At 39.7% G+C, this 15,789-nt stretch overlaps 1 protein-coding gene across 4 annotated transcripts in view; it reads left to right on the plus strand.

The window, feature by feature from the left end:
* SLC24A2 (solute carrier family 24 member 2) overlaps window positions 1-15,789 on the plus strand; it is a 289,753-nt gene that overhangs the window by 494 nt on the left and 273,470 nt on the right. For 3 of the 4 annotated variants that reach the window (XM_070794474.1, XM_070794478.1, XM_070794477.1), the window contains exon 2: window positions 1,565-2,649. In XM_070794474.1, the coding sequence (XP_070650575.1) occupies window positions 1,720-2,649 (930 nt within the window). In that variant the 5' untranslated portion in view covers window positions 1,565-1,719. Of the gene's footprint in view, window positions 1-55; window positions 291-1,564; window positions 2,650-15,789 lie in introns of those variants that run through there. The other variant, XM_070794476.1, reaches the window with a different exon arrangement.

Genomic DNA, 15,789 nt, shown 5'->3' on the forward strand with positions numbered 1-15,789 from the left:
GCCGGCCAAGCCCCTCCCCACGCTGCATCCCAGCTCCCGGCTCTCTAGTGAGGCGTCTGTCCTTTAGTTTTATTTTCCTGTGAACCCACCAGGGAAAGTTTGGGACCACACAAGGCAAAGTTGGGGCGCAGCTGGGGGTGCACTTGGCCGGCGGAGACTGTTCGCGTGCAGCGGAGCGGTGGGTTTGCTGGTCGAGTCAGGCTCCGGCTGGAGCCGATAGCGCACCCTGGGAGTTGAGTCCGTCCGTGCCGTTTGCCCCGGCCCAGCATTGTGACAATCCCCGGAGCGCAGTGAGTCGCTTAATCGTTCACGCTAAGCATAGACATCTGCCAGCCAGCCGGGAATCTGTGCGGGGTTAGGTTTATCTCAGGAGGAACAGCATCTCAGCCTAGGTTGGTTTGGGCTCCCTCTGCAAACCTGAGTTCCAGCTAATCTCAATGTGTAACTGGCGCATGTTTAATTAGCTTGCTTTACACCTGAGATGATCTCAGCGAATGCCTCTAAAATGAAATCGTTGATACAAGAAACCCATCCCCAATCAAAACCGTTTTTTAAAGAAATTAAAAAGAGGAATCTTTAGAATGTCAACTGTCTATCTAGGTATTTCACCCTTCTCTGTGGAGGCTGAGAATGAAAACTGCTTAGCTGTCTAAACTACTAGAGGGTCAGTGTCGGGGCTATTTTGGGCAGATTTTTGTGGACAGAGGTATTACTGCAACGTGCATATTATTTATGAAATACATATTTGATCTCTTGAAATAGCCTACTTGTTAGGAATTGTTTGATTTACCAAGTTGTGTATTTTAAATATGACTAAAGGTTGTTTTTTGTTTTTTTTTAAAGCTTTAGCTGAAAATAATATCTAGATATTTAGGGAAGATAGTTTGTTCACATCATCAGAACATTCTTTTAAACTTAAATTTTTAAAGGGCTTCTTATCTGTATTTGATATACAGGAGAGGGTTTTCATGAAAAAGAAGAGCCTGAGAGTATTAAGTGTCCAGAAAAAGAGTGCTGATCCTCCAGCACTCAGCCCTTTCCAAGTGACAGATTAAATCCGAAAAGTGTGCCTGCAACTGGAATTATATAATTGGAACAAAAGAAAAGGCAATGGTTCGGTTGTCAAATATGTAGATAAATCTAAAGGAAGTGATACCTTTTTGAGCACTGGGATGTTATTTGTTACATGATTTAAGGTGGGATAAACAGATTTTCATCTACATCTATAACATTTTTTTATTTAACACACACAAATATGTAGTCTATGTATTTACCCAATGTTTGCCTTTGTACACACATTTTAATAAGTGCCTAATATGTCACATCCTACTTTTAATGCTTCATATCTTTTAAATCATCCTCAAAGCATTCCTTGGTGGTAGGTGCTGTCATTGTCCTAATTTTTGAAATGGGGAAACTGAAGTTCAGAAGAATTAAGGAATTTAACCCAAGGTCCCATGGCTGGCTATAGGATAGGATTTTTTTCATATCTGCTAAATTATTTTGTTAAAAAAAAATGCATGATTTTATGATTCACGTATCCTTGTTTTTATTTTTATTTAAGCATAAATGTTGAAAATATTTCCTGTGAAGCCTAAGAATCCCTGATTGTGGAAGCGCCTCACAAGCACTGTTACCTGTAAAGCAAAGCAAAGTATGAAAGAACCATCTGGTTGAGTCTACAAATTTAGAACCATCACATCCACCAGAAGACCCAGGATGGATCTGCACCAAAGCGCCACCATCTCTTTCCTTGAGAAATGGTATTCCGATAAGTCACCGTCTGGCTGCAGGAGACATTATAATGTCAGGAAAAAACTCAAGTTGATTCGAATCCTAGGCCTTTTCATAGGCCTGGTAGCCATTAGCACTGTCCCGTTTTCAATCAGTGCCTTTTCTGAGACAGAGACACAGAGCACAGGAGAGGCCAGGGGTGCAAGTGGCCCTGGGGCAGCACACGGTTACCACGAAAGAACTCTCTTAGATTTAAATGACAAGATTCGAGATTATACTCCACAGCCAGCTCTTTCTCAGGAAGGCATATCTGAGAATAGTACAGATCATGCCCAAGGAGACTACCCCAGAGACATCTTTTCCCTCGAGCAACGAAGAAAAGGCGCCATCATTCTCCATGTCATTGGGATGATCTACATGTTCATAGCCTTAGCCATTGTCTGTGATGAGTTCTTTGTTCCCTCGTTGACTGTCATCACTGAAAAACTGGGCATCTCTGATGATGTGGCTGGAGCCACCTTCATGGCTGCCGGGGGCTCAGCGCCAGAACTTTTCACGTCTCTCATAGGGGTGTTTATTGCTCACAGCAATGTTGGCATTGGCACGATCGTGGGCTCAGCGGTGTTCAATATCCTCTTTGTCATTGGCATGTGCGCCCTGTTTTCCAGAGAAATCTTAAACCTGACATGGTGGCCGCTCTTTCGGGATGTGTCCTTCTACATCATTGACTTAATCATGCTGATCATATTTTTCCTGGATAACTTTATCATGTGGTGGGAGAGCTTACTTCTCTTGACAGCTTACTTTGGCTATGTGGTTTTCATGAAATTCAACGTCCAAGTAGAAAGATGGGTGAAGCAAATGATAAATCGCAACAAAGTCGTCAAGGTGACAGCGCCAGAGGCCCAACCAAAGGTTGGTGGCAGTGGTTGTTTACTTAATGTTCTTCTTGGCCATAGCTCTGAATTCTTAGTTTTTGAGATCTGCCACTTTTTTAATCGGATGGCGTTGGGGGCTGTAATGGATAGCAGGGTACTTTCTTCAGTTCTTTGATAGCCAGACTATCACAGTGGGAAAAATTGGGGGGTACTCTGGAGAATGTCTACTAAATTCTCAAGCTGTTTGCCTCAGAGTAAAACATTCGTAAATATAGGTTACATAAGCTTCCCAGAGAAGACTCAGCAGTTATTTGTGTCTTATTTTGTGCAAGGAGGCATAGCAATTTTGTGAGCAGTTTTATTTTCATGGGAAAGTACGTGGTGTCCTTTGCACATTGCAGGGCTTTTTCTATTTAAATGAACATATGACAGTTATCATGAACCATCTCTTTAAAGGTGCTCAGCAAAGAAAGTGTGTTTGTGTCACCAAATATGGACCTGTAAGTCAGCAGCCTAGAGCCTCACACGATTGGTCGTTCAAGTGGGTCATGGCCATGCTTCTTGATCCACACAGTGATGCTTCAGACCACTCGACCAGGCACAGATCAGGATCCATGAGAGTCAGTGGCAAGCCATGCTGCCTGCCTCTGTAGTTCGATGCCCATTTTGCACACCATGTTAAACATGACCCAAAATATTTTCTAGAGTAGGACTTGCAGGGGTTTTAAAGACAACAGTGGTCATCCTATCACATAGGTAGCAAGTAAACTGGTAAAGAACTTAGAAGAAATTGATCTGAAAAAATATAGGTTAATTTTTAAAAATAATCAGTAATGTTTACTAATGGGAAAATTAGTAAAATTTTATGTTAAGTAAGTGATGCAGTTTTGATTTATATCCTAACATTGGAATGTCATCTCAGATTGTGATTTTAAACAGAAAACCAAAATGCATATGCAGACTTTTCATTCTGGAATCTGGGGACATTCTCATGTATGCAGAAAACAAACGTTAAGTGGAGGGTGAGATGTTTTTCCAGAGTGAAGAAAAAAATGATATTAATTTAGCGTAATTCCTCTATTTTCAAGTTTCATGACCATCTATCATTTTTGTGGCAGCCATGAAACAGAAGCAAAGTGCAGACAAAAAACTACTAGTGATATTTCTATTTATTCCATGCAAAAGAGAAATATTCTGGAATGTATTTTTTCTAACATCCCTCAGTGTATGGTTGGTTGTTAGAAACTGTAGTAAGAAAAAAAAAAAAACCATGGCAAATAATATTCAGATGTGATACTAGTCTGTATCCTTAAGGGCATAAGATAGGGTCATCACTGGAGCCCCCTCCCTGGTCTAATTTTGTAGCCCAAAACATGATCCCTCAAGCTATCTTCTCAAAACTGACTGCAAGTTTAAGTGGTTTGCATTAGTAGTCTATGTGTTTATTCCAATTAGAATGCTGAACAGTTGCCAAGGGAAAGGCAGATTTTTTAGAGGCAAGGAAATGATTTGGTGCCTTATAAATATCCGGGGCACATCAAGGATAAAAATTCTTTTTGAGAACTCAGTACTTTTCGTTTTGTTACGGCACAGTGGAACTTAATTAACTTAAACACAGAACTCGGCTAAAGGTTATATTGGCAACAAGCATGAAAAAGGAATTTGCAGAGTGGTCCAATGATATATTGAAGATTGCAGGGGTATTTTGTATTCTGCTAAGAAGGGAGAAACTGGTTTTGTGCATTTAGTAATAACTTTTAAAATATGGTCTACAGACAGTTTTTAATAAATTGTGTCACTCATTAAATCAGCTCTTGCAGGATTTTTACCCTACTATATTAGGTGACTGTCGTGTCATTTTTATGGTAATTTAAAAGTCAATAACTTAGGCTGACATTCCCTAAAGTTGTTATTTATATCCATAATTTTTGCTATGCTTAATATTGTGCATCTAAAAAATTTTGGAATTCTGGACTTACCTAATTAAAAAAGAAAGCAGATTATATTCATGACTATATCTCCTGTTTCTGATTTACCCCAAAAATATGTTCATCGTATTGTTTTCCTTTGAGCACCAAATAATTTTAGTTGTTTCATTTAATGATTATCATTTATTTTGGCATTCAGAAACTAGATTGAACCATAAATTATCATGGGGCCAGAATTTTTTAACATTGCTATGTCTTATTTGGTATACTAGAACACAGATATTTTTAGGTGGACCAATACATAATGATGTGTGATTTCCTTTACGAAATTTCACCTTGCCAGTTTTACTTTTGAATTTTATTGGAAAAAAGTTTTTCAGCAGCTGGTTTGTATCAGATGTCTGATTTCAGAATCTTGTGGAAATTTTGCTCTCTGAGCACTGAACAGAAGGTGTCTCAAGGAGAGACGGGTCCTTGAGCTTGGCGCTGTTGTTCTCTGATCTAAAAAGTTTTCTGGCTATATACCCCACCCCCCTTTCCTACCTAAGTCAGTGCTTCTAACATCATCAGAACACTCAGAGCCAAGCCAAAGACATTCCTTGATTGAGTCTTCATAGAGAGAAATGTGCTGTACAAGAATTTAGGAAGCAAAATACTAAGTCTGTTTTAGGCAAGGCTACCTCATTGTTTTATATGTGCAGTTATAGAGCAGGGGAGTATGGGAAAGTGAAGGAAACATATTTAGAGATTTTGATACAAGTCATCATGGTTCTTCCTGGAAACTCATCAACTCTGCTGAGCTGTAGGCAGTGAAATATCTTTGAAACTATTTGCTTCATGAACAAGTTGAAAATCTTCATTTGGTTTCATTACTGATGATGGGGCAAACTATGGAGCATGGAAAAATAGAAAATGTGAAGGTTTTTCTCATAGTTAAATAATAGTTTCCCATTTTATTTAACTATTCCACCTGGCGTGTGGCTTTTAATTTGACTTTTTTATTACATCTTTTAGTGATAATATCATCCTTTAAAAACATATCATTTAGTGTCATGACATGGTAAAGAGACCCTGGACTTTGACTCAGGGAAAAAAGGTTTTAACTCAGGTGTGTAATAAGCCTTGTAACCTCAAAGAAGTCACATAAACTCACTGAGCCTCAGTTTCCTAATTAGGAAAATGAAAATAATAATACCTGCTTCATAAAGTTGGAAAAATTGTTAAATGACAAAATGAATATTTAGCCACTAACATAGTCCTTGGCAAATGTGGGTTGTTCAGTAAGTGTTAGTTCCCTTTCTTTCATCTTTTGTTCTTAAGTGGAAAGTGAATCAGAATAAAGTACTTCAAATTTGAGTATTTCAAAATATTTCTTGAATATTATAGTTCATGTCAGTGAATCATCGAGTTAAGCAGGCCATTGTCTCTCTTAGGGGCATGTGATATTTGCCATATTATAATATTTATAAGCTTAATTTCATATATAGTGAATATATGCAGAGAAGGTATTATAAACTCCTGAAGGAAACCTTCAAATACCTTTGCAGTCCTGAAAGTTTATTTTGTAGAATTTTACTTGCAGTAAGTAGGCCATTGACTGTGGTTTTGATATATCTATGCTAAGCAGAGATTTTTTGTTTTCAGTGTATTTTTATTTATGAATGACTGGGACCTTCTTCTAAAAACCTCTCCATGGCTGCTAAGGAATTAATTTGAATCCTGCAGGATGTGAAGCAGTGGACTTTGAGGGCATCTGGTGTGTTTTGCTGTGTGCCTGGCTTGGCTGCTGAGGTCCGTTGATCTGCTATGGTGCTAGGCTGTCATTGGCCTAGAAAGCAGCTGTCCATGGTATTTAACTTCTTCTTAGACTTGGCACTGTAATCTGACAGCAAGTCAGCCCGGTTCAAATGAAGGGAATGGTCTAAATAAAGATGCTTAAAGCTGGATAGTTGAAGGCAGGCTACTTAGTAATGTAGGTGTGCCTTGCTTTATTCATTTTGTATGTTCCTGAAAAGTTGCTTGCCAGCAGAGTGTTTGCAGTGCAAATTGTTGTAATGGTCATGGGAAAATCGAAATTGAGACAGTGTTATAAATATTCTTCATAAAGTAAAATGTTTCTGATACTAAACCATAAATAATTATATAAATGCAAATGTATAGTCCCAAGCTTTCCAAAGGCAAAGAACATATTATAAATTCAACCTTTGTCCACCCTCCATACCCAGCAAATAAATTAATAAAATTAATGTACAGATTTCAAAGAAGGCAAGGTAAGCTCGTCCTTATAATAAGCAAGTATTACTTGATAGACTTGGAAACTCTCTGTCCTCAAAAGAAAGAAAACCTAGGCACTAAACTTCTTAACCATCTAGAAACCTGTGATTGCAATGTTCTTTTGAGTTCCTGGCCTGGACCCAATTCAAATGTGTGGGGGTGGGGGTGGGGGTGGGGCTGCTTCCCACATAACACCAAGGAATTCTCAGACACCAGCAGGGTGGCCAAGAATTTAACTCAATTCTGACACTGTCTGCCCAGAGATAGCATCAGTTTACCTCAGGTTAAGGGTTCATTCCTATAAGACTGCCCTCTCCACCCCCACTTCAGAAGCAAGTCACCAGTCCAGTTTGTTACCTGTGCTTCTGACCGACTATAAGTCAGAGGTTCCAGTGACCCCCTCCTCAGGGGCAATGAATTTGCTAGAGGATCTCACAAAACTAAGAGAAACATTTCATTATTAGATCACTGGTTTATTGTAAAAGGGTACGACTCAGGGACAGCCAGCTGAGGCATGGGGAAGGTAGGGAACCTTCTCCAGGCGCCACTCTCCCAGCATCTCCAGGTGTTCACCAACTCCCGAAGCTCTCTGAATTCTGGCATTGGATCAGGAAGATCCCCTGGAGGAGGTCATGGCAACTCACTTCAGTATTTTTGCCTAGAGAATCCCATGGACAGAGGTGGGCTACAGTCCATAGGGTTGCAAAGAGTCGAACACTACTGAAGCGATATAGCACATATGCACCCATGGAGACTGCATTACATGGGCATAGTTGATCAAATCATCGACAATTGGCAATTGATTTGCCCTCCAGCCCTTCTTGGGCTTCCCTGCTGGCTCAGCAGTAAAGTATCTGCCTGCAATGCAGGAGACCCAGGTCCAGTCCCTGGGTCAGGAAGATCCCTTGGAGAAGGCAATGGCAACCCACTCCAGTATTCTTGTCTAGTGAATTCCACGGACAGAGGAGCCTGGTGGGCTACAGTCCATGGGGTCAGACACGACTAAGTGACTAACGCCTCACACCAGTAGGTGGGAAGTGCAGTCTATCTCTCCAGCTCATCTGTCCTTGCTGGAAGGGAGTGGGACTGAAAATTCCAACTTTTAATCATCCAGTTGGCTCCATTAGTCACCAGCCCCAATCCTTAGGTGCTTTCTAAAAGTTGCCTTATTAACATAATGAAAGACACCTGTGTCACTCTCCACACTTAAGAAATTCCAGGGGTTTTGGGAACCATGAACTGGGAACTTTGAACAAAGCCCAAATATATATGAGAAATGTATTTTGGTCATCTTAATGACCAAATATATATTTCTTATAAATCACAGTATCCAAGTCTGTTCGTTGATCTAGGAATACAGCATGGTGCTATTTTCCTTGTTTTGTTTCCCTCTACTTATGTTAAAGCAAACCCTTCAGTTACTGCATATGATTCAGAGAGTGAAGGAGGCACTTTGAGAGACTCAGAAAGCCCAGTGGATTTTTATTCACAAAGGTCAGGTTGCACATATCTGTTCCCCTTGCTACCCTGGTTTCTCCAGCAAAAAATTCACTTTGTGAATCCTGACAACGTTGAGAGCTAGGAGTTACCACCGCTTCCCTTCCTACTTTCTTCCTTTCTCCTTTCCCCCATCTCATTCATTTTTTCTTTTCTTTTTTTTTTTTTTTTTTTTTGGTAGAACCAGATAATTTGTATTTTAACTTTAACAAGGAATTAGATTAAGTCACTCGGTGAGGCGACAAGAACATCTTTTTAGAAAAGTCTCTAGTAACAGCATATAGCAGCATTTTGTTTAATTCAGTTTGGCAATCATTATCTTTCAGCTGGAATATTTAGTTTACTTACGTTGATTGTGATTACTATTACATTTCAATTCTTTCCTATCATGCTATTCTGTACTTTCTATTTGTTTTGATCTGTTTCTTTTCATCACTTTTTCTCCTTTTTGTGGGGGTGGATTTTTTTTTCTAAGTCTGTTTTTCCCGTTAGTAGTTTGGAATTTATACATCCTATTTCTTTTCTTTTAGTGTTTACCCTAAATTTTTTAATGAATATATTTAACTCAACAGAGTATAAAGCTAGTATCTTTACACTCCTGCTAAACATCCTAAGGGCCTTAGTTAGTGTTAGTCGCTCAGTCGTGTCTGACTCTTTGCGACCCCATGGACTGCAGCCCACCAGGCTCCTCTGTCCATGAGATTTTCCAGACAAGGATACTGGAGTGGGTTGCCATTTCCTTCTCCAGGCGATCTTCCCAACCCAGGGCTCGAACCCAGGTCTCCTGCACTGCAGGCAGATCCTTTACCGACTGAGCTACAAGGGAGGCCCTCAGTCAACTCTCCCCCATTGTAAATAATTTGAAGTCTACAATCAAAGTTGTACCTTGGTGTTTCATAACAGTTTTATTGAAGTATAACCTTCACATTTTTAATCCTTCAAATTAGACATTATGCCATCAATGTTTTTAGATATATCTACATTTTTACTAGTTTTTATTGTCCCTTCTTTTTTCATTGTACTTTTCTCTATGGTTTTTTCCTGTACTGACTTACTGTCTTTTTAAGGTCCTTTGGCAAGAATCTGTTAATAGTATCTGCTAAATTTTTATTTGCTCACAGATCTGTTTTACACTTTTGTTCTTGAAGGATAGCTTTGGTGGGTAGAAAGTTATTTTCCCATTCCACTTTGAAATAGCAATAATAATTTCACTGCCTCTGACTTCCATTTTTGCCATTGAAAAGACTGCTGCTGGTGTGAATGTCTCTCCTTTGTAAGAAGTTTGTTCTTTTTGACTACTTTATAAGGTTCTTCTCTTTGTTTTTGGTGTTCAGCATATTCTTGATGCTCTGTCAGGTGTGATTTTCTCACTTATTTATCTCCATTGTGAGATAAATAAATTCCTGAATTTGAGGATTTAGTGCCTCCCACCAATTTGGCCTCTATCTCATTTAGAATTCTGATTGGATATACATTGTATCATCTCAGCCTTCCTCCATGTCTTTAAACCATTCATCTTTTTGTGTGTTCTTCTTTCTTATCAGTTTTTTATATCTGCATTCTACTTTCTGATTTTCTCTTCAATTTTATCTAACCTGCATCTGTTTCATTTCTAATTGTTATTATTACATTTTTCCTTTCTAGAAGGTTTTTGTGGCTCAGTTTCACCACCATCATGTTGATTTTCATTGTTTCTTCTTCCTTTATTATTTAATGCCCTCTTTGAATTGGTGATGGACAGGGAGACCTGGCGTGCTGCGATTCATGGGGTCGCAAAGAGTCGGACAGGACTGAGCGACTGAACTGAACTGAACTTTAGTTTTCTAAATATACTTATATTTTAATTCATAATTGGTATTTCTAGTGTTAGTATGCTTGCAGGTCTAGTTGTGTTGTTTTATGTTTCATGTAGGGTTGTTTCTTTTTATATTTAATGATTTCTTTTAAAACTTTGAACTTGTATTCTTTGGACTTGACCTGTGGAGCGACACTGAAATCTGGGTTCTAAGTGTATCCCCAGAGAGAGGACTCGTTTGCTTCTCTGTCAAGTGCCTGGGAACTCAATCAACCCGGAATCATTCTAACCTGAATGTTTAACTTTTTTTACCTAGGTAGTATGAATTCAGACTCCAAATCCAGGAATGAGCCCATGGTTGGAAATTCTTAAAGGAGACTATTTTTTTCTTTCTTCAGTAGCACTCAAAACCAAGTCCAAAATAGGCATATTCTACTATGTCCCTTTGGTAGGCAGATTTTTTTTCCCCCTCATTCACCCACTAAGAGTGTCAACCCTTCAGGGTTTCTAGTTCATTGGGAGTGGAGGTCTCCCATTGGGAGTGGATGGAGGAGGTCCCCTACTCCCTATCAGGCCTCGTGTTCATAGCTTCTACAATCCATGTCTCTGGCCACTGGGGAACAGCAAATACTGCTTCCTCACCTAGTATAGATGGGTTATTTTAAAATACATAAAATATAATATCTAACCTATGTTAGGTATTAATATATAATTCATTAGATACATATATATACACCTAGTATAATTTGAGGTGTATATACTGAAAATGATTTCTCTGAATGTTTCATCCATCATATTACCAGAATTATGTTTTAGGCTTTGGATTTGTCAAATGATAGTGCATATAGCAAGGGATGCTAATATGTATTTTAATCGTATACTTTCAGAATGTTTAATGTAATCTGACAGTGTATATAGTAAAACTCCATATCTACAAAAGATCCTACCAATGGCAAATTTTGAGTCAAATCTAAAAGGCAATTCTAACAGAAATTGTAGATTTGTAGAAGTCTAAGTTGTAGATTTGTTTTTTAAATAATATTTTTGTCAGATACTTAATGTATTCATCATATAGGATTATAAAAACACATCAATATACAAAAAAGAAAATTTTAAATAGCCTCTAATCTCTCCATTTTACCATCCAGAAATAACTATGCACATTTTTGCATTTATTCGTCCAGATTTTTCTCACACACACACACATACTCTCACACATGCACATACACACATATATACCTAAATAAGTTGAAATGATATTGGATATGTACAACTTTAAACTTACATTGACTATATACCATTTTAGTATTTTTTAACTTGGCTTATTGTGAGCATTTCCTCATATCATTAAATATTTTTCAGAAACATTGTTCACTGGTTAGCATTATCATAAAATAGTTATTTTTATATTATATTTCACTACTATAAAAGATACTACAGCCAACAGCCTTATACATGTATTTTTTATTTTGGAGAAGCAGAAATTCTGAGACAAAGTTTATGAGCTTTTTAAAGTTTCTGCTTGGTTGCTACATCTTTGGTAGTGTTAACTATTACCATTCTTAATGTTCACCAGTTTCATAGGTAAAACAACATTTCATTGTTTTATGCATTTCTTTGATTAATCGGGAGGTTGAAAATATGTTTTTTGATAATTAAAATTTTCACTTTATTGCCCAATTTCCTATGTGTCTTTTGCATCACTTTTAAAGTTTGCTGTGATGACTCAAAGATCTCTTACAAACATATGCTGAGAATCACTAACTTTAGCGGCATTTCCCCACATTTCCACACCTAAATCAAGGCAGGAAGTTGCTGCAGTTTTTGTTTTAAAGGATGAATTATTCTGAAGAGGGAGGCCTTGTGACCCAGGAGTTAAGAAATGATGTTCCCAGGGACTGGGGTGTAGCCCTGGCCATGTGACCTCAGTGGATCCTGTACCTCCTCGGACCCTATCTTCAAATCTGGAAAATGAGAGATTTGACCCATATCACCTAAAAGATTACTTTAGCCTGTCATTTCTGTCCTCAGAGGCTCTCATCATTACAATGCGAAATACTCTACCTTGCCAAAGTGACAATCTAACACGTTTACCTAAAACAGATTCTCACCATGCCCATAGCACCAAAGTCTTTTCCTAACCTGGCTTCCTTGTAGTATTTTCACTCAAATGATTTAATTGACTTGGCTAAACAGTCATTTTTGCTTAAGCATTACTGTGGGAGGCTGTTCTCCCAGGCAGACAGGAGAACAACTTGCATGGGAGAAAACTGTTTAAAGTTCCCTGCAGGACTCTACACCTCCTCACCTTTGCGGCTCCTGGCAGTGGAAACCCTTGGTGGCAGTTGCATGTGTGTCCCTGGGTCACTGGTCTCTCCTGATCTCCCCACAGTTGAAAGAGAGAGATCTGAAAACTGGACATGCGCTGAAAGATACTACGTCCTTACCACATCAATATTCTGAAACAGATACCATCTCCATCTGCACAGCAGGAACCTGAGGACCAGAAAACATAAATGACTGCCTAAGGTCCAAATTTAGAGGTGTTAAACTGCATTTAACACGACTGAGCACGCACACCTGTCTGACTCGTAAATGCATGCTGGTTCTCTTAGAGCTTCCCTCTGGGCAGTTGGGAATGAAGACAAAACAAATCTCCAAATTAGATGCACATTTCATATTGTGTGTGTGTGTGTGCGCGCACACTAAGTCACTTCAGTCATGTCCGACTCTTTGTGACCCCATGGACTGTAGCCTGCCAGGCTCCTCTGTCCATGGAATTCTCCAGGCAAGAATACTGAAGTGGGTTGCCATTCCCTTCTCCAGGGGATCTTCCTGACCCATGGATTGAACCCGGGTCTCCTGCATTGCAGGCAGGTTCTTTACCATCTGAGCCACCAAGGAAGCTGCTCTGTTAGTCAGTGACTTTCAAATATTTTTTACCACAACCCCCACTAAGAAACATATTTTACATCTTGACTCAGTATATACACACACCCATGCACATACACGTACATATGTATATGTTTACATATACATATGAAAATAAAACCTAAGTGGGAGGCAGTTATATATATATATATTATATTTTCTATTCTACTGCAAATACTAGTTTCAACCCTAAAATAGTTGCATGACTCACCAATGGGTTGTGACATAAGTTTTTAAAAATACCATGTTAAGAAATTCCTATTTCCTCCTTTTTCTTAGTGGGGCTGCCCTGAAAGGATATCTCTCTGATCAAGGGGGCGAATAGGGACAGAAATCCAGACATCACTCTACTGGACAAGCTGCCTGCTGTGGTGTGGGACTGTGGCTTCCCAGAGGAAAGGGTACCTTTTCTTAATTCCACAAAGGTAGCCCTTTATGCTGGAGGTGTCTTTGCTCCTCACCCACTCTGGCTCTGACACTGACTGATTGCAGGGTAAGGAAGGTGCAGATCAAAGCTTGATGTGCTTGCTCCCTGAGCCTCAGCTCATCCTTGGTTCCCGATGAGCTTGTCATCAGGTGGAAAAGAAATGTGGATGAAACAGGCATGAAATCAGAGAGAAGCAGAACTTGACGAGATGGCCGAAGCTGCATTTCAATTAGGTTAGTTACCGTTTTATGAAGGATTTGATTTGTAAACCAAATGATGCAGGCACAGTTCGTGTCCTGGTAAAAGCTGATGGGTCTGGAAAAGTTCTGGGCACCAGACTATATTAATGCCATGTTTACAGCTTTAAAGGATGCACTCAGAATCTTGCATTGACAGGAAGCAAGCCTGGGGAGATGGTGTCCCCTTCATCCCCAAACACTGGCTGTCTAACCTTGGTCCAGGAGCTTTGCCTCAAGCATCTCCTATGAAAATGAAGGGGCTGCCTTAGCTCCACGGTCCCCACGAGCTCTGATACTCTGAGCATCTTCGTTAATGGGAAAGAAACAAGTATACGTCTGTACTTATGGACTGACCTACCAAAGAGGTGGTCAGGTCATGAAGCCCTGAACTTACCACCTTCAGAGTCCTTTTCCAAATAAGAAGGCCAATTAAAGGAGATTAACCCTTTGAAGGGGTAATGTGGGCTTCTTTACCCGTCCATAGGATGTTCTTAGAAAGGATCGAAAGTTGCTGGTGCTACGTAAATAACTTTCTCTTTTACTGCTTGACGGACTTTGAGCTAGGTAGGCTGGTTACAAGTAGAAATACAGGTTTCCCCTTCAGCAGCCTGATTCCTCCCACTTAAACTGTCATCTGTTGACCTAACCACTCGTAGGCTGGGTCAGTTTCATTTTTCCCCGACACCTGATAGCAATGAAAAAGACGTTGAACCACTTTTGTTATTACAGGTGTGTGGTGGGCGCTGAGCATTGGTGCATGTGTTCCAGGAATCTGAGACTTTGTTTCCTGAAAGGGAGGATGACAATTAAGGGTTAACACAATAGAATTATTATTTAAGACTGGGAGTGTGACCCTCCTTGCTGTGTGATCTTGAGCAAGTTACTGAACCTGTCTGGGCTTATGTTTGTTTATCTATAAGAAAAATAGTAGGCTTTCCCTCAGAGGGAAGCTATGAATTTTGATGCAATTGCACAGGAAAAGTGATTAACAGAATACGGTCCCACCCAGCCACGTATATTCTACTCCTGGTCTCTTTTCCTCTGAGTCCCTCCCATTTGCTGTTAGCCTGTTCTCCCTGAGTCCTGTCATTTTGGGACCTTGCCTCGGCCCCTAGGCCCTCTTCTCTCTGCCTCACAAGCAGCCAGATGAAGGAGCAATTCTCCAGCTAATCCCTAACTAATAGTCAAATCCTCAGTGTTCGGACTTGAACCTGCTTTCCCTCTGTTCTTGCAGAGGATTAAGAGAGAAGCAGTTTCCCTGTTATGAAACCGAACCTCACTCAACTATGAAATTCTCTCAAGCCTTCCTGTCACTGCCCTGTAAATGTATTTACTCTTTTCTTATAGACATCATCAGTATTTAATCTCAGCTTGTCACATCTCCATCCGATCGTGGCTGGGCCTTATGTTTGCCAGCATCTGAGTTTTCTGCCTTGGATCAAATTACTCTTCTTGACTCTGGAACTAACCAATCCCATATGCAATATTTGGTGTTTCACTTGGTACCAAGGGTAGAAAGGAAAAGGGTACTGAATACCTGTTGGAAGGTTACTAATGGTGGTGGTGAGGTGTTCATGATTAAAAAAAAAGTCTGGGCGTAAATCAGTCATAAAACTTAGTGGCTTATGTAGGAGAAGGCAATGGCAATCCATTCCAGTACTCTTGCCTGGAAAATCCCATGGATAGAGGAGCCTGGTAGGCTGCAGTCCATGGGGTCGCAAAGAGTCAGACACAGCTTAGCAACTAAACAACAACAACAAAGTGCGTGTGGAGTGGTATCTCATTGTGATTTTGATTTGCATTTTCTTGAAGGACGATGATGTTAAACATCTTTTTATGAACTTCTTGGCTACTTGTATATCTTCTTTGGGGAAATGTCTGTCCACATCCTTTGCTTACTTAAAAATTGGGTTATTTGCCTAACTTCTGAGTCTGAGTTCTTTATATATTCTGGATGGAAGTCCCTTACCATATATGTGATCATAAATTTCTTCTGTTCTGTGGAATAAGGAGTATGTTGCGTGGATGGGGCAGCTTCTAGACTGGGACCATTTCTGTGCTGTTGCATATTGTTCTCCCGGCATCA

This window comes from Bos indicus, chromosome 8 (assembly GCF_029378745.1).
Source record: "Bos indicus isolate NIAB-ARS_2022 breed Sahiwal x Tharparkar chromosome 8, NIAB-ARS_B.indTharparkar_mat_pri_1.0, whole genome shotgun sequence".
Classification (NCBI taxonomy): domain Eukaryota; kingdom Metazoa; phylum Chordata; class Mammalia; order Artiodactyla; family Bovidae; genus Bos; species Bos indicus.